At 35.9% G+C, this 27,888-nt stretch overlaps 1 protein-coding gene across 6 annotated transcripts; it reads right to left on the reverse strand.

The window, feature by feature from the left end:
• LOC103702377 (phosphatidylinositol deacylase) lies at positions 1 to 27,855 on the reverse strand. 6 transcript variants are annotated; one of them, XM_008784785.6, is made up of 18 exons: positions 26,938 to 27,855; positions 23,005 to 23,244; positions 21,863 to 22,053; positions 21,612 to 21,783; positions 20,060 to 20,197; positions 19,777 to 19,966; positions 16,586 to 16,731; positions 16,036 to 16,218; positions 15,815 to 15,925; positions 15,129 to 15,248; positions 14,831 to 14,969; positions 13,375 to 13,538; positions 13,135 to 13,221; positions 8,064 to 8,392; positions 4,547 to 4,628; positions 4,219 to 4,358; positions 1,660 to 1,921; positions 1 to 543 (listed from the first exon to the last, which is right to left on the reverse strand). In XM_008784785.6, the coding sequence occupies exons 1-18, from the start codon at positions 27,226 to 27,228 to the stop codon at positions 205 to 207; spliced, it is 3,324 nt and encodes a 1,107-aa protein (XP_008783007.4). In that variant the 5' UTR covers positions 27,229 to 27,855; the 3' UTR covers positions 1 to 204. The 6 variants fall into 6 exon arrangements, with proteins under 6 accessions (XP_008783007.4, XP_038983869.3, XP_088563715.2 ...); XM_039127941.3 differs by having other exon boundaries at positions 13,375 to 13,556; positions 26,938 to 27,746; XM_088707589.2 differs by having other exon boundaries at positions 22,943 to 23,244; positions 26,938 to 27,745.
• Between the last annotated feature and the right edge of the window lie 33 nt (positions 27,856 to 27,888).

Consider the following 27,888-nt stretch of genomic DNA (forward strand, 5'->3'; position numbering starts at 1 on the left):
TTAATGTTCAAAAAAGCATGATTTTCTTCATTCTCATTCTTGTAACCAAGTTGACCTCACAAAATTGCACAATCCATCACAAATTTGGAGATGCTAATTTAGTGTGAAAAGGTGCAACAGAAATTTCCATCAGCAGCAAGCCAATGGAGAAAAATGTGCAATGGATAAAAACTTCTGAATGATTAGACCCTCTGAGAAGCTGCATTAGTGCCTATGGAAATGTCTCCTACTGTTTCTCAAATTTACATCACCTCTCTCTCTATTCCTCCTGTCAATAATTTTGGAAGTGAAAAATATGGCACCTATGGCGGCCATTGCATAGAAGGCTCTGTATGGGGCTGAAGCCAGAGCATGGAGGAAGGTGTAGTATCCAGCAAGGAGGTAAACAAGGCTTAAACCAACTTCACGACCACGGGTTCCTGGTATGGAAAATGATAGGGAGTCGATGTCCTCTGGCCTTGAGCCGCAAAGACCATGAAGGATGACCCCCACACACAAAGCAGCATCGATGAACCAAGGAAAGCTTTGTCCCATACCAAATCTCTGAAAAAGAAAAAAAAGGAAAAATGGGTATACAAAAAGAAAGCAGAAGAAAAGGACAAAGAAAGACGAGCAAAAGTGTAATGTAAAGACAAGAAAAAGTGTGGTGTGCCACAATAAACAGTCAAATGTACCTAATGGTGAAGATCATGCCAAAAAGAGATGATAGAAAATTGTGCAGGGGTGGAGAGAAGGCATTTAACTTTCATGAAAAAAGGGCTAAGCTGAAAAACTGGATCTCCAATTTTTGCATGAAATCATTAGTCATACTGGTCACCATGATACTAAAACTTTTGGAAAATATTAACTTCTTCAAAAATTAAAACCTTTTGTTCAAATGAAATAATAAACTCTGAACCAGAAATAAAGTCAATTCAACTGAAATGACTTGCATGGACTATGGTAACATAGTCAACTAGGAAGTCACAAGATCGTCTTAGCATTCTAGAGAATGATTTTGTAAAATGGTGTATAGGTTTCTATACTTGAATAAATCATTTATGAAACTAAGAAGTCTCAAACAATCTTGGTAATACTAGATCGGTTTTGCCAATCATCTGGGTGAAGCTTTAAGTGAAAAACTACAAATATGGCAATGTAATGAAGACATACCCACGTAAATTTAATATATAAATAAACAAACAGCCTTTTCTGCTATCAAAAACTGAGATCAAGTCTCGATTATGCCCCCTAACAGACTGCAAACACTTGAACTTAACATATAGAGCGAAAGGGGAAAAAAGGAGAGATCAAAATTGTGCCTAAACCATCATAATCTGGCATTTTACATAGTGACAGAAGCAAAAACCAAAAATTCAAGTGCTTGAAATAAATCCACCATATATATATATATATATATATATATATATATATATATATATATATATATATATATATATATATATATATGTATGTATGTATGTATGTATGTATGTATGTATGTACACTTCAGTAGTTGAAATTTAGAAATACTAGTTACAGATTTGCTTAGATCATAAAATATTAAACTACAGCAGCCAACTTCCTTTTCCTAGGCCTCCTATAATCACTTTGTGCTCAAGCTTTTTACAATATTTTTTGCATATGAAATCCTTAGATGATGGATATGCAAGTACATACCTGTAACCAAGCAACTAATGATGGGACAAACATGAGCATTGCAAGAAAATGCAAGATTAGAATGCCATGTCGGTTGTTGAAGATTTCTAACTGACTGTCACTAAAGGTTTTAGCTGAGTTTGGGCTGTTCTCATCCACTAGTGGAAGTGGATCAAATGCATCACTTGATTGCATTTTGGATAACAACGATGGATTGCCTTTAGTTCTGTGGTCATGGAATTCCTTTCTTTGAGCATGATTGCGAAATGAAGCCGCCCAAAAACTGTTACAAAACAGGGACTAAATTTTAGAAACATAGCCATAGCAACTACACAGAAAAATATAAAAAAAATCTGAAGTAAACAGGAAGGAAAAAATGTATTGTGGGGAACATTAAGGATAAAAAAATTGTGTGAAGTAAAATATTGGGGTACCAGAACCTTCCAAAATTACCCAAGTTAGCGAGATCAGAAAAGCTAAAACTTGATCTAATTTAGCATACTTAATGAAAATATTAATTATTTATCCCAGTAAATAAGCTCAATCCAGAGTTCAGAACTTGATGACGAAAGTATACATAATTAAATGCAAATAGAAGTGTCATGTTGTTCTTCTCAGGAAATCAATTTAAATCAAGCCACAATGAACAAGAAAAGATATAATTAATTAGAATCTAACACACACTACATGCCATTGTTATTTCATAACCAGTTAAACACATTTTTTCAGAGGTATAGGGGGTAGCATTTGGGATATCTGTAGAGATTGGTGATTTCAGTATTTGGGAAGAAATGGAGGATTACACAAGAAATGAAGTACACCAAACTTTAGAGTAAACTTGTTGATCAAATCAGACATAAAATGCATAGAAAACCTGAGAGGGACCAGTCATTAGACAGTCTATCATAGAAACTGGTCGAATAACATGCACAGAGAGACTGAAATGGACTTGATTAACAGAAGGTTGACCACATTTAGTTGCAAAAGACCTGCATGGAGAATTTTTTTGTGTGGGAGAAGGAGGCAGGGGAGGGGGAGGTTGGAGCCATCCTGTAGGATTCAGTGCTCACCATCTCAGTAATTTTGGCAGTTCTCAGTTCCAGGGCTATTTGGAAAGAAGTAAAGAAATGTGACAGACCACTAAATTTTATGTGTCAATGATAGTATTAACTGTTCAGGAGTTGCTCGATCTCATCCAAAAGAATCAACTTCATACTTGAAAGCATAACCAGTAATGGTCCATCTTGTCATGCATCCATAAAGCAATACTGATGCTTGACCAGGAGGCTGGGAGCCTGATTTCCATGATACATCTCATGTGAAGAAATGTGTTCGCTTCCTAATTGCCTCTTCCTTCAGCCCACATTTCTTGTCAACAGAAAATGCATAGAGAAATTGTTCAGACAGAAACTTGTGAAACACATTTCAGGTTGAGTCTCTGTGGCAAGTAAATAGGCCAGCACCTTTTTTTTGTTGGTGATAGAAAGATATTGTGACATATAAGAACATGGAAAAGGCAGTCTTTTGGGAGATTGAAGAGACAGATTTACAAGATTCTAGAATGGATATAAATATTAGATTTAGGAAAAAAACGGAGGTTGCTTACTAGAAAGAAGATTTAAAACAAAAATGAATATTGACCACCAAGATTTGCTTTGTTTAGTAATAGCATGGAGGCAGAGAGACAATGTGTGCCTCCCAGCTAGGATAATCACTTTATATTTACAATCAAATTGCAACCAAAATGAAGAAAAATTTAATAGAGAGCTTCCCTAAGTAGAGAGCATTACAAAAAATATATATATAAAGAAAATGTAGGATGATTGTAGGAATGCTGAACTTGATTGAACTTTGAAGAAAGATCGGATGCTTAACTAAATGATATATACGATTAAAAGAAATTGAGATAACAATCAAAGACATGATAGAAATAGAGCTCCATGGTCTGATGAGCAGTACTAAATGTCGACATCAAGGATTAAGGTACAGCAACAATCTTTTGGTACCATACCAGGAGTACTGAGCACAATACAGTCATCTATGCCAGTTTGCCATGCTTGCCAGTATGTTACTAAATGGCTAACATTCATCAGACAAGACATGCACAGGCGCACGCACACACAAACACCTCAAACCCGAACATATTCGTGCAGCACCCACAGCCTTACATCTAGAACTCTAGAAAAAGAACAACTACACATACCCAAAATGTGTCCCAGCCAATGTTAATGCATATGAGTGTCTGGTACATAGTAGAAATGGACCATGCTACTTAAGTATCTGTGAATCCTTCTCAAATCCTAATAATTGTAAAAGAATAAATATGCTGTATTTAATGAGGAAATGAATTATTTTTTATTTTTTTAGTGCCTTAGGGTTGACAAAGAATTCGATTGCATCAACAGCATACTGTGATAATAGATAAAAATTCTTTTTTTAAGAAAAAGACAGTTCTAAATGAACCAAAGCACTCAAAGAAAAAAGGAATGGCAGTAATAAAAACATTCAGATTGAGAAGGAAAGATGGCAGTAATAAAAACATTCAGATTGAGAAGGAATCTTTCCTCCTGTGGACAGTACCTGCAGAGAGCTGTGTGACAATGGAAACCATGAGCTAGAAGCAGTACAATCAAGCCAAGGGCTGGATGAACAAAGCAGACTAAAGGGATTGTAACAAACGCTACAACAAGATTTGGATTGCCTCTGAGAATCTGCATGACCTGTTCAATGGGCCACCGGATCAAATTGAAAGCTAGCTGAATTATGGATATTCAGACAAAAACATTATTTTTGATCCTAGCATAATCAGCAGAAATAGTTTCCAATGCCCAATAGATCCTGATCAAAGTCATGCATCATACACCGTCAACTTTGCTATCCAACATAAGTGACAAACTGAGGTTATTACCTTTAATGAGTAGAAGATGGATGAGAAATCGAGAATCTGATGAAGAAATGCAATGCAGAAATTATCTTCCCAAGCTTGCCAGCTGTAAAACCACCATGTCAGATCAAAATAGGATAGTTATACCTTTTTTAGGGGGGCTAAATTTTGTTCAAAAACTCTAGCTGGGAGTGTTTTTATCCAAAAAAAAATAATCCAGGAACAAATTATGCTAATTTCCCTCAGAATAGATATTCCTAGCATAAGTAGGCTTGACTGGAATAATGATGTATTTCTTATTCCCGTTTTCTAAAAGTAGTCTTTTACACTCTTAAACTTCCAATCAAGGTAGGCCGGACCGGACCAAACCATCCAGTTCGGCCCGTCCTGAGCCGACCCCGTGGAAAACCGGGTCAGTTCGCCTATTGGAATTGGTTCCGGCCTCGAACCGGCCCAAACGAGTTTCGAACCGACCAAAACTGGCCGGAAAAGGCCCGAACCGAACCGGCATGGAACCATTCGAAATCGGCCGATTCCATTCGAACCAAGTCGACCCGGTTTGGAACCAGGCCCCCTCCACCTTTGCTTCTTTTGTTAAAAACAAGTGTTAGGAAGGGCCTTCCTAACAGTTTGTTTTGGAAGTTCGTTTAGCCGTAAGACGGTTAAACGACTATCTCTTCCTCCCAATTTGCGAAATCACACCGATTCAGCGCGATTGAAGGAAGATCCAATCCTAAATAAGGTGTACTTTCTCCTTTCTATCTCATTTTCTCTATTTTTTGGCTATATAAGGAAAGATCTTGCCAAAATTTTTGATTTGGCCTTGATGTTATTATATGTTGAAGTTCTATAGATGATCTACACAATGACATAAAAATTTTAAATTTTTGAATAATATATAATTTTTAAAAATCAAAAATATATATTTAAATTAAAATTAAAATATATATATAATAAAAAAAACTGTAAAATCAGAAGTGTATTTAAAGGCATACAAGCTACTCTCCAGCAAACTTAAAAAAAAATAAAAAAATAAGTAGCCTTTGATGCATGCCCACGGGCCTAAAAAAATATATGTAGCATCCATTATTAGGTTCTATATGGATCTGAGCTGAAATAAATTTTTTAAAATATTTATATTTAAAAAATATTTTTAAATTTAAAAATAATTAAAATATATAATTAATACCAAAAATTATAAAAAATACTAGTATGTATTACATAATTCAGAAGTAATTTCTGAATTAGAAAATATATTTTTTGAATTTATGATATTTAAAAATTATTAAAAATATATAAATAAATAAAAAATATGAAATATTCGTATTATGTATTAGATAAATCAGATGTATTTTTTGAGGTAAAAAAAATATTATCTTCATCCTAACGAAATTTTGCTATTTTTATATAATTGATAAACTGACGTACTTGATAAACCTGCAGGAATAGAACCATCAAGAAAAAAAGAAAGAGCCAGAGCGCAACATTGATTAAGATCATGGACAAATACTGTCAAATCGGCACTATTGGAAGTGTAACTGATGCAACACAGAGTTCAAGAGAGGAGAGGTAACTAGGTTGAAGCAACACTTAGCTAGTAGTTACCCCGACGTATCTACGTGTCAGAAATGCCCACAGGAGGTTCGGCAGCTAATGAAAAAGCACTTCATTGACTCCAGAGCAGCGAAGAACAGGAGATCCAAGAAGAAAGCGGAGGTGGACTGTCGAACGACAGAACCTCCTGTGGGCATTTTCGGCACAGATACGTCGAGATAACCACTAGCTAGGTATTGCTTCAACCTATTTACCTCTTCTTTCTTGAACTCTGTGTTACATCAGTTGCACTTCCAATGGTGCCGACCTAAGAGAATTTGCCCATGATCTCAACTAATGTCACCCTCTAGCTCTTTTTTCTTGATGGTTCGATTCCTACAGATTTATCAAGTACGTCTAAAATTTCATAATGATGAAGATAGTTTTTTTTACCTCAGAAAATACATCCGATTTATCTAATACATAATACGAATATTTTATATTTTTTATTTATATATTTTTAATAATTTTTAAATTTAAAAATATGTTTAAATATCATAAATTCAAAAAATAAGCTTTCTAATTCAAAAATTACTTCTGAATTATGTAATACGTACTACTAATTTTTTATAATATTTGGTATTAATTATATATTTTAAATTTAAAAATAATTTTTAAATATAAATATTTTAAAAAGTTAATTTCAACTCAAATCCATGTAGAACCCAATAATGGATGCTACATATATTTTTTCTAAGCATGTTAGTATGCATCAAAGGCTACTTATTTTTTCAATTTTTTCAAATTTAGGTTTAGGCCATTATGTGCGTGATTGAATCAAAATTTAAATAAATAGACACCAAATTTTGCTGGAGAGTATCTTGCATGCCCTTAAATACATTTCTGATTTTACATTTTTTTAATTTTATTTTTTTATATTTTTTATTTTTAATCCATAAATATATTTTAAATTTTTAAAAATTATATATGATCCAAAAATTAAAAAATTTTATGTCATCTTGTGGATCATCCGTAGATCTACAACATATAATAAAATCAAGCCAAAATCAAAAATTTTGGCATAATCTTCCCTTATTTTGCAAATTTCGAGCTATTTTTTCAAGCAAAAAAATAGAGAAAATAAGATAAAGAAGAGGAAGCATACCTTATTTAGGCTTGGATCTTCCTTCAATTGCGCTGAATTGGTATGATTTTGCAAATTGGGGGAAGAAAGAGTCATTTAGTCGTCTTACAGCTAAACGATTTTCATAAAAAAATTGTTGGAAAAGCCTTCCCAGCAATTTTTTTTAACAAAAGAAGCAGAGAGGAAGGAGGTCTGATTCTGATGCGCACAGAGTTCGAACGGAACCGGTCAGTTCTGAACGGTTCCAGCCAGTTCGGTCCTTTTCCGACTAGTTCGATTCGTTTAGAACCCATTTCGGCCAGTTCAGAGCCAAAACCAATGCCAATAGGCAAACCGACCTGGTTTTCCACCGGGTCAGCTCGGTATGGGTTGAATTGGGTGGTTCAGTCCGGTTCGGCCTACCTTGGCCAAATGTATACAGTCTTACACCTACATACGGAGAGGTTGTTTGCATATTTTAAAGCCATAAATACACATGTCATAACAAAGCAACCTTACCATCGCACCAAGGTCAACCCTCTTTTAAGATCATGGATAAAGAAGAAATTTATTTGGAGGGAGCTATTAAGGAGGTTAGCAGAGAGAGCAAGAAAGGATTAGGATGAGAAATTGTTTCCCATCTTTAAATCAGAATAGGTTTCTTATTAAATATCCACTAAAAGAACTATGTATTACTCCATTTTTAACCATGGATAATATTAGTAATATGAAGTTTTAGAAAACTGATTAACTATTTTCGATTTTCTAATGTAGGCAATTGGTCAGAGCAAACAGCCCCAACTTCTGCTTTTTAATAAAACATATATAGGAGACAATCATTTAATTGAGAAAATAAAAGTGCATTTAAATGGAGAAAAGACTAACCGTTTTTTGATAAAAATGTGTGTAATAGCAGCAGCATAGAGGAGCAACTGAGAACTCAAGATCAAAACAATCAGAAAACCTGTTGCCATCAAATAGCAGACTATGGAGACAAAAAGGAAGCTTGTGACTGGAGGAAGTCGTTGGGTTGTCAGCAAGGAAAGGACCAATGAAACAAAAATAGGTAACACAGCAAGCAGAATAAAAGGAAGTGGCATTCTCAAATTTAGCTCCACAGCTGTCAAAATGGAAGGCATGGATGACTCAAGCTCCCAAGCATGTGCTTGCCGCATCAGAGCAAAAATTATTAGAGCTATCATTAGACCCACAATCTGCAAGATTAGCATGGTATGATGGATCAATTCTTGATTATATAAATATAGTATCAGTAGTTAAAAATATACTGCCACAAACCCCAAGGAGGAAAGCAGTCTGCAATTAACATTAAAGATATTGCAAATAGAAACATGCACTCCTGCGTGCATATGCATGCAAAAAGCCATATCAGTATTGTATACATGCGTGTATAATCACAATTTCATACAATAATGAGAAGATCTGCTGACCATACAAACTATATATGCTGCATGATTTAATAATAGCCATCTTCAATAATAATCGGTAAGCATTAAAATTTTACTGCATATAGCTTTAATATATTTTGTTCGAAAAATACTGAAGAATAAATCCAGCAAATATATGTATGTGTGTGTGTGTGTATGTCAATTTCATCCTCAGAACAATTGGAACCGTTCCTTCTCTTCCACTAAGAAATGCAGATAGATCTTTCTCAACAACAAAGGCAGCAATTGGAGCAGCAAAGTTAATATCAGGAGTCTGTTGTTCTCAAGTAATCTTGGAACATATAAGTAGATCTATCTTGAGTTAGTTCTCTTGGATTATATTCAACTGAGAGGTATCACAACAAAAGCTTCTAATTCATAGGAAGTTTGGATTTAAAGGATACAATTGTCCAAACATATCTTAGGTGCGAACGGAACCCTCGAAGCTGTTTAGGTCATTGTCCCAATTCCCAAAACATGCCCTAAAGCTCAAATAAAGATAAATCCACACAGAATTATCATCACTGCTTGATTAAATCTTCTAACATTGGGCCACAAATGCATGACCCTAACCCATACATACAATATCAACAGCTCAAATTATTGTTACCACATACAACTGTGGCTTCACTTGTTGGCCAAGTCTAGATGCAAATATGTTGGATCACTAATAAGCTCATTAACGCCAAGTCTAGATGAATAAACAACCTGTCTACATAATAACATATATCTCCTGTTAGGTTGTTGATAAGACTTACGTTGGATCACTAATAAGCTAATTAACATGCTAGGTTGTTAATAAGGGTGGTCAATGGGCAACTCAAGCTTGGACATGGTATCAACATCCACAGCCCAATGGCCATCCTAGGCCTAAAAAAAAAAGGCTGAACAAGATTTCATGGTAGCCTTGAGTTCGAGTCAAGCTGAAAATAGTCGTGCCAAACTTACTTGTGGAGACTCTATGGGGCTGTTTGGTTGACAAGTTTTACTAAAACAAATTTTAAAAAAAAAAACACAAAATGAATAGGTTTTACAAAAATAGTTGTTTGGTTGTCATAAAACGTGTTTTGCCAAAACAGACAATTCATAAATACATGAAAACTGAGTTTTTTGAAAAACAGGTCTCCCTGCTTATCAAAACATGTTTTATAGATAATCATCTTCTATGATTAATTATCTATTTTAGAAAAACTTATATATGCCTAAACAGCCCCTATAATTACAAAGTTCCACTGTTAACCATTAATGGCAGAAGGATCAAGGCTGATGGATAAGACAAAACTGATATCCACCGAAAGGTGAGGAAGATCCAGAGAGAGGGGAGAATGATTGGGAGGAGTCGCGACTTGCAACTCAAACTATAAACCACCAAACTACCTGACTCGATCCAGAACAGCCCAAAATGGATTGAAACCACTTTGTACTCCAGATACTTACATATATCTCCATGCAGCATGCTCCAAAATTTATTGATATCCAGTTTGTATTCCAATCACTCATTCCACTGGCCTCACTTAGGGATTTACCTCACATTACTTCGTACACATTAGCCCACCATTTTTCTCTTTGAATTGTGTTTAGGGACAAGAAAACCGATGCATCTCTTTCTTTAATCTAGAAATTGGGTTGTGCTCAAGTTCAAGCTCTATCTTAAAGCTTTGCCTTGCGCATGGGACCTATTGTGGAAAGCCGCTAGCACCAACCTAGCATGACTCATTGACACTCCTAATATAGTTCATCAAGCCAATAAAACCTAAGCCTTGACCAATATAATTCAAAAATTATAAATTATTTTAAAAATGGCCATTGCCCTCCAAACTAAGTCTTATGAGTTCCATGGACAAAGGAGTTACAAGAGAAAACAAAATATAACGCAATGTCAAAAAGAAAATTAAAATAGGAAAAAAAGAACTATCATGAGAATGAAAAAAGGAACACCAACTAAAAAATATATTCAAGAATCTAAATGTCCAACTATGTTGCATTGTACAACAATGCAAATTGTGCTTGCAAGTTATTGGCATGGTACAAGAGTAATGGCTTTGTTCCATTCACAGTTATAAGTTTGACACTTGGGAACAATTTGGCAAGATCAAATAATTTGGAATTCGAAAAATCCAGTAAACTTGGAAAAAGTTCAATAGAAATTTGAAATGTTTTAAAAATTAAAAATAATATATATTACAAGTAAATTTTTCGAAGATAATAAATAATATATTATATTTTAAAATAAAAATATTGATGGAACCAAGGTACTAGAACCCAAATCAGGCAAAAATTATATTATGTCAGTTGACACATAAAACAATTTATTTAGGAGATTAGGTCCCCATGTTTAGAGTTGCTGGTGGAAAGGGAGAAGAGAAGTGAGTACTTAAAAAGGAGGAAGTCAGAATTTGGGAAGGGAGAAATGTAAGGCTCTTAATATTCTTATTTTACGTGTAATCTTTTCCCAATAAGTGATTTAAACCTAATCAAGAGTCCAGCTTTGGTACAAACACAATGAAGAGTCCAATGCTTGGGGAAATCAAGGGTCCTGTGTTGCTTCTCCTTCCACAACTCTCTCTCTCCCCCCCCTTAAACATGTGGGATAATTAACCTTCGAAGACTGTGAGATCCCACAACAAAGAAAAAAATTAAAAGCAAACAATTTGGTGGTGCGCGATCTATTTGCGAATTTCAGAAATCAACGAGTTTACTAGTAGTTCACGAACTACTGAATAGATCGCTGAATAATTTGTTTTACCTATCATTCATAAATGACTCGTGAAATTTTCAATCATTCACCGCATTTCTTGCTTCATTGGCTGGTGACCTTTATTGTGAGCAAGGTTTTAAATCCCCTAGGATGGGGGTGTCCAAGTGACTTCATGGAACAGGACACCCCACAATCCTTCCCCCTTCCCGGCAGCAGCCCAGTCAAGAGTCCTATAGGTACCCTCCATCTCTCTCCCCTTCTTTCCTTTCCTTTCTTTCTTTCATTTTTTTTTTATTTTTTTTTCTTCTTTCTTTCCTTTCTTCCTTCTTTCCTTCCTTTTTTTTCCTTTACCTTCCTTTCTTTCCTTTTTCTTCTTCCTTTTCCTTTGCTTCTTTCTTTTCCTTTGCTTCTTTCTTTCCTTCCTTTTTCTTCTTTCTCCTTCCTTTCTTATTTCTTCTCCCTTCCTTTATTTCTTTCCTTTTTCTTCTTCTTTCCTTTCACTTTTTCTTTTTCTTCATCTTTCCTTCCTTTCCTTCTTTGCCTTTCCTCCTCCTTTCCCCACATGTATGGATTTCAGAGTCCCAACCCCGTCCCGGTCTCATTTTCTCGCAGGAATGGGATGGGAAATTCAGGACGCCCCCTATCCCGGCAGGACTTAAAACTTGATTGTGAGTATCAAAGCAACAAGCATCGGTTCAGCCTGATACGTAGCAGTACTCTTTTCTTGAACCAAAAACCAAAATACTAAAAAATCCAGATTCTATTGAAGAATTCTTGAATGTGCAATCTAGTATCATGCTTTAAGGATTTGAAGGTTTTTTTTACATATCGGACATGCTAATGAAAAGAGAATCATATTTCACACTAGATAAAAGATTAGAAAGCCAACTCATGATAACATACCGGTTATCACAAAATACCAGCAGACAAGGTTCCCACTATGCCAGTAGTCCGCTCTACGGCTCTTCACTCACACTGCCAGGGGGGTTAAAAGCATGCGAGATGAATAAAGAGGAAGACAAGAGTAAAGAAGGGAAGCGGGAAGAAAGAAAAGCAGACACTAATCTGCTAGTTGGAGTTGTCCTCCAGCTGCCAAATGCTGCAGTTCCCACTGTGGCTTCTCGATGCCTCATACCTCCAACTGCAGCATTCACATCTCTCTCTCTCTCTTTCTCTCTTGTATGCGGTCTAGAGATACGTGGATCAAAACTTAACTTCATGAACATGAATTTTGGTTGAAGACCTAATTAGTCTGACTTCCCTTTCAATTGTCCCACAAAATCATTTGAAAAGTATGCTAACCAAACGAGTTCAAGCACCCAGAGTCTCTTTAAATAGGATAGTTGCAATAAGTTAATAGACGTGTCCCAAAAATATCAGAAGCATATTGGCATCCAAAACACATAGGATACTGTCACAGCATGCAATTCAAAGTACTTATATAATCATAGGGCTAAATGCTTCATTATCAATGTGCCATTACTTGTTGCGTACCATTGATTGTTGTGTAATCTCACATTGTGTCCATATATCCAAAATGTCAGCACTCCAAATTGTCTGAAAACTAAACTTCCAGTTACATGTTTTTGAACGGAAACTTCCCATAACATGTATCATTGATTGCATGTATAACAAAGCTCGCTTTGGATGCTGGACTTATGGCAAGTAAAATGCCTTTTGCATTTTAAGAGAAAATAAAAGATTTCTTCTGGCATTTGAATTGTCAATGTGAATAATATATAATGATAATATTAGTGAATTATTTCAATAATATACTAAAACAAAAAGGTGTTGCATAACAAATTTAAATCACCTGTGGAGCATATAGAAGACAGAATCTGCTTGCCGCGGCAATTACAGAAATTGAAACACCAATTTCATATGAGCAGTGCGAATCCACCTGTAATGCAGTATAAGGAGGAGAAATTTCACTTAGCAAACCAGGATATAAACAATTAGATGTATAAATTGTATATAATGGACAAAATTTCTGTGTCTAATATCTGCAAATTATGGTAGTAAATAAATTTTGTAAATGATAGAGAATCCTTACCAACAATAAGACAGTAGTTTTTTCAGACTCTTGACCGGAATCCCACATTGTAGGTGATGAATCAACAGTTATAGTCTCAGAGTATATATTCGGAATTACATGTAGACCAGATATAGAATCCCAAGCCAGGGCGACAGGTGGGAAGCAGCGTAGTTTACAAAGACCTGCAATGCTAACAAAGACTGTCACTCTAATAGTTTCTGTGATACCTTCACATGTTTATGAAACTGGAACAAGCAGCATATCCAAATGCTAAAAATTCAAGAAAAGATGTAAAGTCAGTAAAGATACATTTTTTACTTTAAACTTTCTAATGTTCCAAGTTTCCAACTTTAAATGAAAGAAGAGCATAATGTACCATCCCGCATATTTAAGCAATAGCTTTTCTTATTTATTTTCACCAACAATCATTTTTCTCATCAAATCAATTTCGTACTGCCCCCATTGTCTATAATAGGGGCGGCACCTGACCTAACCTGGATGCAGCCCATCTAACCTGACCTATCAGGATCCCGGTCTGGTAGAGTTCGGACATCTTGCCAGTCAGGTCATGTTTGGATCAAAGCCTTTCAACTTGTCATGGCAAAAATAACTTAGTTAAAATGAATATATAACTCAAACATATCAGGTAATACAAGTCATTGTATCGATATACAATTAGGTTGTTGTTGATTGTCAAAAACATAAACAAATAAATAAATAAATAATAATGAAGGCCCAAGATGCAGTCCAAAAACAACCCGAAAAGCGCAAAATGAACAGCTAGAACTTGCGTTGTTTTCCACCTGTACAGTAATAAACCCAAAAATTAAAACAGAACTGTCACCAGGCAGGTCGGCAAGTCGGGTCCAAGTCAACTGGTTTGGCTGCGGATCAGGTTCAGGTCTGACATCTCCGACCTGCTAGCATATTGGATCAAGTTAAGGTTGGGACCATATTGACTTGATAGAGGGCTAGAAGTCAAAGGAGTTGGCATATTATTCTACCTCATTTAGCAAGTAAGGCATAACGGTGGGATTGAAAAGGCCTGGTACCATACCTAGGAAACGGGCCCCTACAGTTCCTAAGGCCCAGCCCAAATTAGCTAATTTATCTCCACAAGCCTCCAGTTGTGCATGTTGTATCTAAAACACCTATAACATCAACGTAACTGTAAATCCTAGAGCTCCATTTGAGCCTATGCCTTCGTTTTTCCCTAGTCCCCTTAAATTTTTGGAATGGCCATCAAAATGATATCCTTCATTTACAATCTTGTGAAACATAAATTCTTCTTCAACCCAAACATGCATAAAGCAATTTTCACGTATACCAGAGTCATTATCAAGCCAGCCAGTTGCTGAAAGCATATTTACTTGGAATATCTTCACCTTGAACCTCAGGTCTCGAAATAGATCATATAACACTCACAGTATTGACAGTTTCAGGAAGCAAGAAAAATAGGTCATATAACACTTACTGCTTTGCTCAGCATCTCCGGTAGAACTTTTTATTCCGCAGCCTGCTGTTCTCAATGACAAGGTTACAGGCAAAAGGCCCAAGCTTATGGAGAAAGACAGATTCAACATAAGGGGGTGATCCTCCTTTAGATAGAGTTCCTGCATGAAATTTTTAAAAAAGAATCATTCAACAATCAAAACAGAACTATATCCAATCAGGTGGTGCGTCAAACTTAAGGGATTGACCACATGATAATATTTATAATATAATACTTTAAATTTAACAAATGTAAACAACCAACATCTTTTTGATATAACCTCTTGAACATAGCTAGAACATAGAAGCATTCCAGGAGAAAAGATTCTCTTTCCTTCCTCTGGATTGAAGAATTGTCCAACTGCCATTGAAGCCGCTGGGGGAGGCCTGCCTGAAACAGTCTGGACATTAAAAGTACAGGTCATGCATCCAATGCCCAAGTGGATTTTTTAAAAAAATAATAGACAAGTAATCAACAGATACGAGAACTGTAGTTCCATAATAATATCAAATTTAGTGCAAGATATATTGATATTCTATATTATTAACAGTTTTCAGTTTTCACCAATAAATCAACAGATATAACTGTAGTCCTCCAAGATATTCAGCAGTAACTAAAATACAGAGAGCACAACTTGCATGAAGAGTACACCTCTAAATTATGACATAAATTAGAACATCATAAAAAGAAAAGGAAAAAGGTTTCAGAAATAGTAGAATTGGTGCCAGTATGAGAGATCACAACAGCTTGTCTCACAGATGCTAGTAGTTATCAGTGTGGATTGAAATGTAAGTAAATACCCAAACAATGAAGTGGAATAAGCAAAAAGATTTTATATCTAATAAGCATGACATAAGAAACTAGAATAGGAAAATATAAGAAAGAAAATGTTGTAGATTAAAACATAGTAACTAACGATAGCGTAGTTGCATATGGCAAAATAAATGGCAAGGATTCAGACAATACCGGACGCGGTGCAACTGAAATAGTCAAGAATCGGAAACCATGCATTTCCTCAGGACTCAATTGAAGCAAGGCTGATGGAGGTGCTTGTTCAGTTTGGCTTCCTGGTTCAATCTGGTGATTTGAAAAGAACCACAGACCAAAAATAAAAAATAATATTTCTGCAAAAAGAGTTTTCACAAAAGCAGATATGTATAGAGCAAACACATAAAACAAAGGTATACCTGCCTTGGGGCAGGTCCAGAAGGAATATGGACCATCTTTGATGTCACTTCAACAATCCTTTTACTGGCAGATGTTTTGTCATCTGATGATAATGTACCCTTCTCAGGCCACAAGTGAAGTCTAACCCCAGAACATGGTGCAAGATTTGTTACAAATATGAAGTGCCCTCTACCATTTGAGCCCTTTAAGAAAAAACATGGACGAATTATGCACAATATAATAGCTATAAGTCCATCAACAAAACCAGAATAGACATGACATGAGGGTCTCAAGTAATTTATGTGAATATTAGACATGATACTCCCTATCAAGTTTAATGCTTGTCTAAACTGGTATTATATACAGTAATATGAAATGAGAAAAAGAGAAGGAAGAGACAATTGAAGATTTGAAGCAACAAATTTTGGTTCATCTACGTGTAGAAGTATAACAATTAAGAAAAATGACCGGAAGCAGAGCACAAAGTCTAAGGCATCGAAGGAGCAGGAGCAGTCTGAACTTCAGTGTATTGGCATGACGACAATAATGATAATCACAGGTGACCTTTACCAGTTTTTTGATGTCTAACCATCGCCTCCTCCCATCCATTGCTAAAACAGTAACAGAAGTTGATTGAATGTAGAGATCTTTCTCAAGGCCATCATCAGTCCAGTGAACAAATGGTGGACAGGAAAAGGAGTCCTGTATCTGAGATTCTGCAAGCAAGACAGGAGTTTCCTTTTAAAATTTTTAGTTCAAGAAATGCATACAGGAGTCACAAGGAAAGAAAGAAAGGAACACTGGGACCCTCGATGAAACAAAGATGAGCTTTGGATTATGACAGGTATCCCTAAGAAAACCTAAAATTTTCAATAAATATATTGGAGCAAGTTTCAGATTTTCAAAACCACAAAAGAAACATAAATAGCAAAAAAATAAAAGTGAAAACCACCAGATAATACAAGATTCTACTGTTAAGCCTAACAAAGTAACAATGAATCTGTATTTTATCAGAACACATATGCAGCACAAACTTCTTTCTCCATGTAGTGAGAATGAGATTAAGCTATAATTTCAGATAGAACCACATTAAAGGCTAATGATTTGAAAATTGAGCCAAATATGAAGCACAATAGCCAAATGAGAGGGATGAATCATGTTCACATTACAAAGAAGAGTATAGTTTACAATGAGCAGATAGCACAAAATTTAACTGGAAAGCACAAAGTCTTCACTTCAAATTGAAAACAGCATTATATTTAACTTTCTTTAATATAAGACTTTCCATTTTGCATAATAAGCCAACATTTAAACTAAAAGGCTAAAAGCTATAATATCTTAGATCTTGAATAACATGAGGCACAGCATGCAATTTACTTATTTAAATTACAAAAATAAAACAAGCTTTGAAGAATAAATACTGCTTATTACTTGAAATTACATGTTGCACATGTTAAACAGAAGCCATCACATACACACAAGACAATTAAAATGCTAGGTTTTCCATGCATTTGTTTAAAGATGCATGTTTTGCTCAAAGCAAGTCTTAATACAAAATATAAAGGTGTTAGACATTGTTCTAACTCCAAGTGTAGAAAGAAAGCTTCAATCTAACTTACCCAAACATGCCAGCCATGTACTGACCTTAGTAGCAAGAAATTTCAATTTAGGGTGCTGCACCCACTTCAAAATCTCCTAGAAAACCCCTACCACACCCACTTCCTAGGACATTTTTTTAATCTAAATCTTTTTAAGAGATCCGCTTCCCCATACCCATAGCCAAATCTGCTACTATAACCGCTCCTGTTACAGGTAACCAAGCCTCTGACAAACTGGACTGAATACCACTGTGCCTGTTTCTGTCAAGTTCAATAACAGTACAATATGGCATGTGTATCATGCTGACTCTGGCAATCAAGGTCATAACACCTGGAAGTAAGCAACTAACACTTCAGGTAAGTTCTACCATTCCTGTAAAACAGAAGAAACAAGGTACTGCAAGAGATTTTATTTTCTTCTTTTTTCTGCCCTGTTCTGGGTAAATATGAAAACTAGGTGACCTTAAATCAAGGTCTATCGTAATTGTATTTTCTTTAGCGTGATTATATTTGGGCGTGATATGTTTGTCAAAACAAGGTAGTTCAGATATAGGAGGTAAAGTATTACAATAAAAGAACATATGAGATAAAAATCATTTCCTTGAAAAACCAAAAGAATGTTGCAGCCTCCCTTAAATTCATCTCCTTTTTTAACCCAAATAACAGCATATCCACCATTCCTTACATCCAGGGTCCCAGCATATGCCACGTCCAGACCCTCAATTCCAATTTTCTTGACTATGATCAGTTTCCCAAAGATCCACAATATGGATATCATAAATCATAAACCACCTCAGTAGCCAATTACTAAGCCAATGAATTTGGCAGTTACAAAGAGTTGTTGAGAAGTGAAGCTAGATTGGATTCAGTAAAGAAGAATACCTACAAGGTTTGCAGTGCTCATATGTACCATCCCGAACCAGGTAGACCACACCATATCGGTACCAATCAATACTCGGTATAGGGGTGTAGCGAGTATCGACCCCTATACCAAGTATTGATAGGCCGAACCAACCACCATACTAGGTATAACGACACTGTACGAACATTATACCAAGATTGTGAACCTTGATACCTACCCAAGCACTAAAGTGGAAACAACTCTCTATTCGATAAGATGACAACAAGTAGGGAGGAAAAGAATTTCACAAGGTTCCCACCAAAAAGAAAAAAAAAACATCGAGTCCTTGACAATATTTTTAAGGATTTTTTGAAGTGCCATCCTGGTTTTAAATAAATTTATTAAGGATGTATGCAAAATTCATTTATATGGCTTCATACACCAAAGTAACAAGATCCAAGTTTTGACTCTTGCTTAATGGAATATTAACCTGGTTGTCTTTTCCTGAATTAATGCAGAAAACAAAAATGTCATAAAGTAAATATTGATAAATTATGTGAAATCCACCATTAGTCAAAAGTTCTAAGGTTGTATACAAAGATCTCTTACAACCTACGATGAACTTCTACATGGCAGATGAAAACAAGATATTCATATCAAGGCCTCACACTCATGTGCATGCATTCTTGGTCCTTTTTGTTAAGTACCAATCAAACCTTGGTTTTTGCTTAAATCTCAAGATGTTGGTCCCTAAAACGCATAAGAAGAAACACATTTTGAAATCACAACCAATTCTTAAGAAGATGCAAATTAGATTTGGTAAGGCATGGGCGTTAACAAGGGACTTGAAGACCAAAAATCTAAGTGCAATAGATGGCAAGAGGCCCATTGTCTGCAGCTATAATCAATTATTGGTTTATGTTCATTAGTATAAATAACTTGTGTTTGTTGATCAATTTTTGTTAGTTGTAGCTTCCACTTCCTATGCAGGTTGTGTTCATCATTTGCAATATACAACAGAAATATCAATCTTATTATCTTCATTCTCATAAATAATGAGATCAACAAATATCCTAATATACAAACATTATATTCAAGAGAAATACTATTTATTCAACCTATGCATGATTTGTTGGATATGAATTATAATCTGATTATAATTCCACAATTAAGTTGCAAATATAGATGCAGAGTTTCCAAAGTTATTGTTTAACATGGATCCACAATCATCAAGTATAGCATCAATAAACTGTTATCGTTGCCCTAATAATAACCATGCTGATTTACATATATGCTAAAGATAAGAGGTTAAACGAATTTACCAGTAGCACCCCTTGTATCTTTGATGGGAACATCTCTTGAAGCCCAAGATGGTTGTGCATGCCTCAACCATTTTAAACTCTGCGGTATCCCACTTTGAAGCATTTTTGTGAACACAAGAAGCCTTTCTTGGGTACTTGAAAATGGATGCCCAGTTTTGGGATTTATCAAACTAAGAAGAGTGTGTGAAATCTGTACAAACATATTAGCCTCAATTACTACATTACTAAAAGATGGGGAACAAGGTATAGAGAAAAATCTCTATATATCTATAATGTCGGTTACCTGTACAACCAGTTGATTACACCACAGTATAGCTTGGTGCTCCATTGAAAGCCAAACATTCTTCATGCCTGAGCTGCCTATCATAAAACCATGAGTAGGGGGCACTATGCCATCTAAAGATGCCAACTTTGAGCGAACCTGGAACAAAAGCCATTGAGAACATAAGAAGAACAAACCTGTAAGGATCTTAGTCACATTTGCATACATAAGCAGAATATAAGGCCATCAAGCAGTGTGCACATCTTATACCAAATAAATTCTGATAAGCCAGCATGTATGACTGACCCCAAGGACCTGGCAAAATATTATAAGGAGCCCCCAGGAAATGTACAACATTCATCTGTGCTTCCAATTCTACTAAATTGAACCAAAGCTGATTTTGCATATATCACTACTCCTGAACAAACTTCACCTAACAGTGCTCACTTCATCAAATCAAATTAAGGCATTAACAGTGGACTATGTTGATTCAACGTGGAACACAGCCCAGCATATTCTTCAATCCCCAACTCGAATAAGGTGCAAAGCATAAGCACATATCCCAAGCTTTTAATTGCTAGAACAGAAATATTTTTTATTCCAAAATAGGAGATGATATAACTTTAGAAGATAAACAGACTGAAAGTGATGGTGAATCGATTATGCAATTTGGGAGCTTTTGGGAGGATTTTTTCTAGTTATGGATTAATCGCAATCATTGGCAAAACTGCATTAGGTAAAATAAAGAGAGGTGGAGGATTGGAGGTCTCGCCCTGTAGTTTCTAGATTAGATGGTTCACATATACCATCAGCGATGCTTGAACTTCCAGAGCAAAACTCAACTATCTATGAATCTACTAGTCACCTGATACTCACCACTGGAATGCAGTTTCTTTGGACCATGGAACTGTGAAAAGCAAGCACTTGTTCCCTTATGGGAAAAGGTCTTCCCATTTCCGTAAGATGGTAGGGCTCTTAATGAACTTACCAGACCAGGTGTAGGAACACAGCATGTTAAATAATAGAGATTAAATATGTTAAACATGAACTCGGTATAAGTGAAAACCAACAGTAGATGGAGTTAGAGGACCATGGCAAAAATGTCAGTTCAAAATAAATGGTTTAAAATAAATAACCACGAATTCCAATATATCATGCAGAGCAAAATTAGAGGAGCCCAAGTCCTCAATAAGTGTCTCTGATGGTATGGAAAGGGTAGCCCCAGACTTAAGTCATAAATATAGACCAAAAATGTCACACCCTTGTGGTCAGCATTGATGGTTCTAAACAGCATAACTAAGTTGCTCCCTCGAAAGCTGAATATCCGACGCCTGCTTGTTGATATGTCCAAAATCATGAATTGCTAACATGAATGCAGTAAAATACATTCACATCTATGGGTGTGCACGTACGAACATGAAAAGAACTGAGTACAGTCATGCATGTGCGCAAAAATAATATATAAATGTATCATAAAAAAGCAAAACATAAACCAAATAATCTCAGCAAATTAACTTATAAAGATGAGACAATCTAAGGACTAGTTATAGTGTTCAAGTTAAAGAGTAGAAACCTGGTAATCATGAACCCCACCAGCCACAGAAACAACAACAACATTAGACAGTTTAGGGCTAGACACAAAATGGCCAGCATGGGTGATTTGCATCTCATAACCTTTTTTCCATTCTTCATTTACTTTAGAAAAAAAATGCCCTAAGGATGGCTGCAATGCAACAGGGGGTGACCTGGATAAGTAGTTCAATTTCATCAAGAACTAAGCAACCAAACAAAGAAACAGATATTTCAAATTCAAGAGAAACATACCGGTGTGGGCTTGAGAGTGTTAAAATGGTTTCAACTGCTGACTTCCGCAAGTGTGGATGGACAACTGCCGCTCTAGCCACGAAGCCACCCATAGAATGGCCTACTAATATTACACTAGTGGGCAGGTTTCCAGAGACCTCAGCACCTTCCTTAGAACGGGCTTCATGAGACTCTTGATATTGATCCAAGATCTACAAATCATGTGAAGCCAACCATGATCATGACCAACAAATAGAATTGAAAAATATAAACAATATACTGAATCATTTATTATGACCAAATAATTAGGTATTTGTATATAACAATATACTCGATATTGATCCAAGATCTACAAATCATGTGAAGCCAACCATGATCATGACCAACAAATAGAATTGAAAAATAAAAACAATATACTGAATCATTTATTATGACCATATAATTAGGTACTTGTATATAAGAATGCAATTTTCTAGAACAGATATTTGCAGGCAGTGTCATAAGAGGTTCCATATTTTGTCAAAGGGTATCTCCAACTTATGATGCCAGTGTGAACCAATCATGCCTAATGACATTGGCCCATTACTTGGGAATTTCGAGAATTTAATAAGTGATTTTGTCATGTCTCTAGCCCATTCAATGTTGTGTATTCATTAGGTAATTGAAACATGGTGCAGCTGTTGCCATTGGGAGATCCATTTTGTTGGTTTCATATAGTTAAGGTTAATCATAAGTTCATAACCAATCGAACCTTCTCCCAATCACTTGAGAATGCAGTTAAAAAAGGGGAAATTACAAATTTCATCCAATTAGTGCAGATTAACACCATTTAACAGATAAAATAGCTTGAAGAAGCAATAATGTGCTTAACTTGTAAAAGTTGCACGACAATTTCCCAGTACCTAAACTTTTTAAGCAAGATGGTAGAAAAGTTAACATCAGCATTACAAAGCACAAAAGGATAAATACTGATTACAGATGTACATGTTTCTTTTTGTACATAAACAACAGCAGTTTCAGAGAACACTAAATAACATAAGTTACTACTCAAAATATTTGATAACATTTGATCTACTATTCAATTGCCAAGCAAAGATTTACCAGACACCATAGGCTGTCCTTTAAAAGCATGATCAAATTTTTTGTCTAAGAAAAAGTGATACCCTGTGGATAGCATATACAACATATTCAGTATGCTCTTCAAGAATCCGACCATCCATTGCAGAATGTTCCCCCTCAAGATCCACAGAAAACCAATCCAGCTTGTGGGTGTACTCGCTGGGTAATACAAAATCATCCAAATCCTCCATCTCGATAGTTAAAGCAGAAGCTTCCTGATAAAAAGTTGGCTCAAGAGGACCTCCCTGGTAAGCCCTAAAAGATTCAGCTGCCACGGAACGTACCTGGAAGAACAAAATGAAAAGGAAAACAGATAGGAGATTCAGTATACTTAACATCAGCAGTAAATAAAGAAAAAAAAAATTACTGCAATACTTGTAAGTGCATGTGAACATCCCAAAATGGGTAAAATAAAGGCATAAGATGAGTCTGGACACGATAAAACCTCTACAATGCATTCTCTACTACACAAGTCCATGCATTAGTTGAGACATGATGTTCCCAAGCTCATTGCATCCCATTAACAAATTTTTGCAAATTTATACACTTAATCATTGTTCACAGTTTCAACAGCTAAAATAATCACCTTAATATATTTCGTTCTTGTAATTCAAATTAATAATCCAAATAAAGTTAAACTAAATTGTTAAGGACAGAGATTTGATAGTTAACCCTGATAAAATAATTTTTGACACCACTGGAACATTTTCACTGACAATCTAGGGAATGGACAAATGTTTTATTGGTGTTTATGATAAGGTTTGCATCACTAGTAATCTCTAATTAAAATTATTCAATCGTTTTTAGAATTGGTGGGACATATATCACTACAATGGTACGAAGACAATAAGGTGATTTCAGCTGCCACTTATTTATTTTGTATTGTAGATTTCAGTTACTTTGAGGGCCTTCTGTAGATAAGATGAGTCTTTTCTTGTCATCCATCCCAGTGTTTTTTTGGCATTTCATAAACCCCATTTATGATTTTTGTTTAGCAATATGTGATAACTTCAAACTATCATTATTTGAGATGGATTCTTTAAAGTAGGAGCTCAAGCTTAACATCACTTGAAATTTGCACATCCTTGGTGAGTATCATGCTCCATGTTTAAGGTATACAGCATTTCTCCTGAAAACGCAAGTCTGTTTTCCCTCAAAGTCATCTTTTTTGTTAATACATTTACCACTGTTGGGACTTACAGTGCCTTTGAGGTGATGTCTTCATAAGGGTAGTCCTGAGTTCAGTACTATATATCTTGCCAATTGTGCTCCAACTCTACTGAGAAGACAAAGGTATCCAGCCTTCAGGCTATGGATCATATTTTTATCACAGAAATAATATTTATGATATGTGTTAGCTCGAAACGGAGGGTCCAACTCTAACTCGATCTTGCAATCTTGCGCTTATCTCAGGTCCAAATTTAGGATGCTTTACTCCATATCGGGTCAAAGAAAACAGCCTTATCCTAACCCACCCATTGCCACCCTCATTGGTACCCCTCTTTAAAAGAGATAGTATAGGGTTAAGGAACGACAGGGACCATTGTCACACTTCATGGAGAAGAAACACTCCCATGCATTGGCTATAGTTGATTGTTAGTGTTTTTTTCTCCGTTCTTTTAGAGAGACAGTGTCAGCATGGTACGGTTATCAACTAAACTAGAGCATGACTTGATGAATCCATGATCTTTACAAGCTCATGGTATTATAAGACAAACTCATCAAATATTCAGCACTATTGCATGGCTATAATATCGGCTAATAGCAGGAAATTTTTGGATTAATGAACTAATCACCTTATAAATTAATTTCTTGGGAACTATAACCAAATGAATGAAACTTGAACAAGAAGAAAATAACTAACCTCCTGAATATGCTTTAAAAAGCTTAATATCATGCCTGACCATTTGCACCAACAATTGAGATCATACATTTTCACTTAACTCTTACTTTCCTGTTGGAAATACAAATGCAATATCCACAAAGAAATACATACATACATACACACATACATATATAATGCATACATACATACACAAATACATATTGCCACATATAAATGCTTGACTTTAACATATTGCTAAAATTCCCTTCCTCTACTTTTTCCTACCCTTTGGCCTATCTCTTTTTCTTTTCTGACCAAGCCTCTACAAAATACCAATCATGTTTTAATCCATAATATCCCTTTGATTCTTTCCCCTCTCTTTCCTCCACTTATCTTCTCCTATCCTCTCCTATCCCCACTGCCTCCAATGACTTCCACTAAAGCAGTGCTAGAGCAACTCTATCAAAGTTTTCCTAGTTTAGGTTCAATGGCTAGTGTAAGATTGGCATCAAACTAGATTTCTTCAGATTATGGCAGCCCTACTTCCAGCCCTACCACCTGATCATCAAGAGAGATGGAGACACTTTATTAGCAAGCTACTGGAGGGGTTTGACTATGATCTTAATAACTGACCTAAAGATGGTGCTTGTTTTAATGTTTGAATTAAATTTTACAGGGTAGTTGGATCTGGAATTCTGGTTTTAAGGAGAAATCTATTTGGGCATGGCCACTGAAGAAATGTCGATGTTTTGACAGAAAGGTGGATCATTTTGTTGTGCTAGTCTATCAAAGGTCAATGTTATGACAGAAAGGTGGATCAGTTTGTTGTGGTAGTCTATAACCAGGCTGCTTTTTAGGAGATTTTATATATTAAAACCATATAAAAAGCGGCTATATTTCCCAACTTTTTCAATTCTCATAACAATCCTATTAGACTTCAACGTTAAGAATTTAAATCATGATAAACTTTTATTAAACAATTATACATTATGCTGAAAAATTTAAACCATGCTAAACCATTATGAAGAAAAAAGGACTACACATTGTTAAACTCTAAGGAGTCCAAGCAGAAAACTCTCTATGTGAGTTGAGATTTGCATGATTTTGTGCAAAATAAGAATTCCACATCCTCCCGAATCCAAATTTGCAGCAACTTGTTTGCCATAGCAAATCTTGAACTTATTTAGATTAAGAGCATAATGTGCCTAATAGATCCTAAACAATTTCATAAGCAAGGCATATTAGTGCCTGATCTATACTGCGTTATATTTAAAATCTTTAATACTAGCCTCTTACATTTATGCATACATTATAACCAGTTTTAACTAAGGTTTTGAGGCTCCCACTACATTGTATAACAGTATAAGTTGAGGTTTGAAATAACAGTAATTATAACATTATAATGGCCATTAAAATAGTTTTGGAGACCTTTTGTTATGTCACACATATTAATAATTAGATTTTAATTAATGACCATCATCTCGCCATTATCCCGTTATAACGGTCATCGTGTAATGAGAATAACAGCCATTATCTATCTTTGGCGCTGCTTACAACAAAATAATGATTTTCAAATTAAAATTTTACCAGCTAGTTTGCTTTTTATTTAGTTAACAGGGGCTGGTGCAAATAACACCATTATTTTTCCATTAGTGTTCATTATTTTCCTATTATAAAGGTAAATAACTGTCATTATGACAGATTATTTCATTGTCAGAAAATCTCATAAAGGATTAAGATGAGTAATGGCTGTCATATCCATTCTAGTAGTGAATACTGGTTTCAGAGGGGGTCCAGTTATTTGGGCACAAAGTGTTACTGAAACCTTCATGCTCAGAAAATTATCCGGATAACAATCTAAGCCAAGTATAACTTTTAAGTTTTACTCTTCTTCCCCTTTTAAGGGTTGTTAAACAATCCAATTGACGATGCATCATCTAACGATTAGGAAACTTAAGAATCTTTGATTATTTTTGTTTTATTTTATCTTGTTTTGTTTTCCTTCTACTAACAAGGTAGCAACTAGGATTGCCCTCAGTGAGATGATTGTAATATGTTTAGACAGGCACTTTCGTAAGTTGGTCTACGGGGACGAGATTAAACCTAAAAATTGACAAGAATATCGAAAAATACAAGAAAGAAAGGACCTTACCTGTTTGTAGCTACCACCGTTCCCAGGTATGAACAGAACAGGGACGCCATCAAGCTTCTTAATGTGCTCTGCGAAATCAATCTTCTTCCACCCCTCATGATACAAGAACAGCCCATACTTCTCTGACGAGACATTTGCTGGCGTGGAGATGGGGATGTAGGTCGGGTACATGTATGTCATGACGCACCCATTCGGAATCGGTTTTAGCAATCCATAGAGAGCGGCAAGCCCGACCCACAGGAAGAGGACGACAAGAGCTCCCACCTTGCACTTTGCTTTGAAGCCCTGCATTGTCCCTACAAAGCTTCTAATCCTAAACCACAGCCATACGATCTAAAACCCTAAAAGTGATGCAATAGCATGGAAATCAGAGCTCGGTCCAAAGAGAATCCAATCCAAAACCAAAGAACGGAGTTTCCTAAACCTAACAGACTAAATTTCTTGAAAATAAATTAAGATCGAGATCCAGGCTACAGATCGAAGGCTTCTTGATCCAAACGGCATCTCTGCTAGAACTTCTTGAATAGAGGATCCCGGATCAGAGCTCGGCTCCAAGAAAGAACCGATCAGGGATCGTTCCTCCAACGATCCTGACCCAAGAACCAACGGAAAGCTCTCTGAGATCCAGATGGCTCGAGATCGCATGACAAGACCTCTTCAAGAATGGATTCCGAAGCCAAATCCCTCGATCTTGAGCTCGTTCTGCGGCGGACGATGGTAAGCGGTTGGGAGATGGGAATCAGAAAGGATTCAAATAGACAGAAGCGCAAGGAGAGGGCGACCAAGTCCGGATCTCTGCTCCGAGGGTAACGAAACGAGGTGGCAGGATGGTTCTTATATAGTGGCTATGGGCCGAGGGTTTACCGGCAGTATCCGGTTGTCATTTTTTAGGTCTTCAGCCGGATAGTGTCCCCTTTTTGGTAATTAGCTGTGTCCCGTTTTGAATATGGC

The sequence above is a fragment of the Phoenix dactylifera genome, chromosome 11 (genome assembly GCF_051530095.1).
Source record: "Phoenix dactylifera cultivar Ajwa chromosome 11, Ajwa_hap1_PhDact_Kaust_v1.1, whole genome shotgun sequence".
NCBI lineage: Eukaryota > Viridiplantae > Streptophyta > Magnoliopsida > Arecales > Arecaceae > Phoenix > Phoenix dactylifera.

What these genes read in the sequence shown, in the direction of transcription:
- LOC103702377 (XM_039127941.3), bottom strand. Translation starts at nt 27,228, where the DNA reads ATGCAGGGCTTCAAAGCAAAGTGCAAGGTGGGAGCTCTTGTCGTCCTC. An exon ending in GTAATCAACTGGTTGTACAG is followed by an intron (nt 19,967 to 20,059) that starts GTAACCGACATT and finishes ATGTTTGTACAG; the next exon opens with ATTTCACACACTCTTCTTAG. An exon ending in GTTCTAGCTATGTTCAAGAG is followed by an intron (nt 14,970 to 15,128) that starts GTTATATCAAAA and finishes AATTTCATGCAG; the next exon opens with GAACTCTATCTAAAGGAGGA.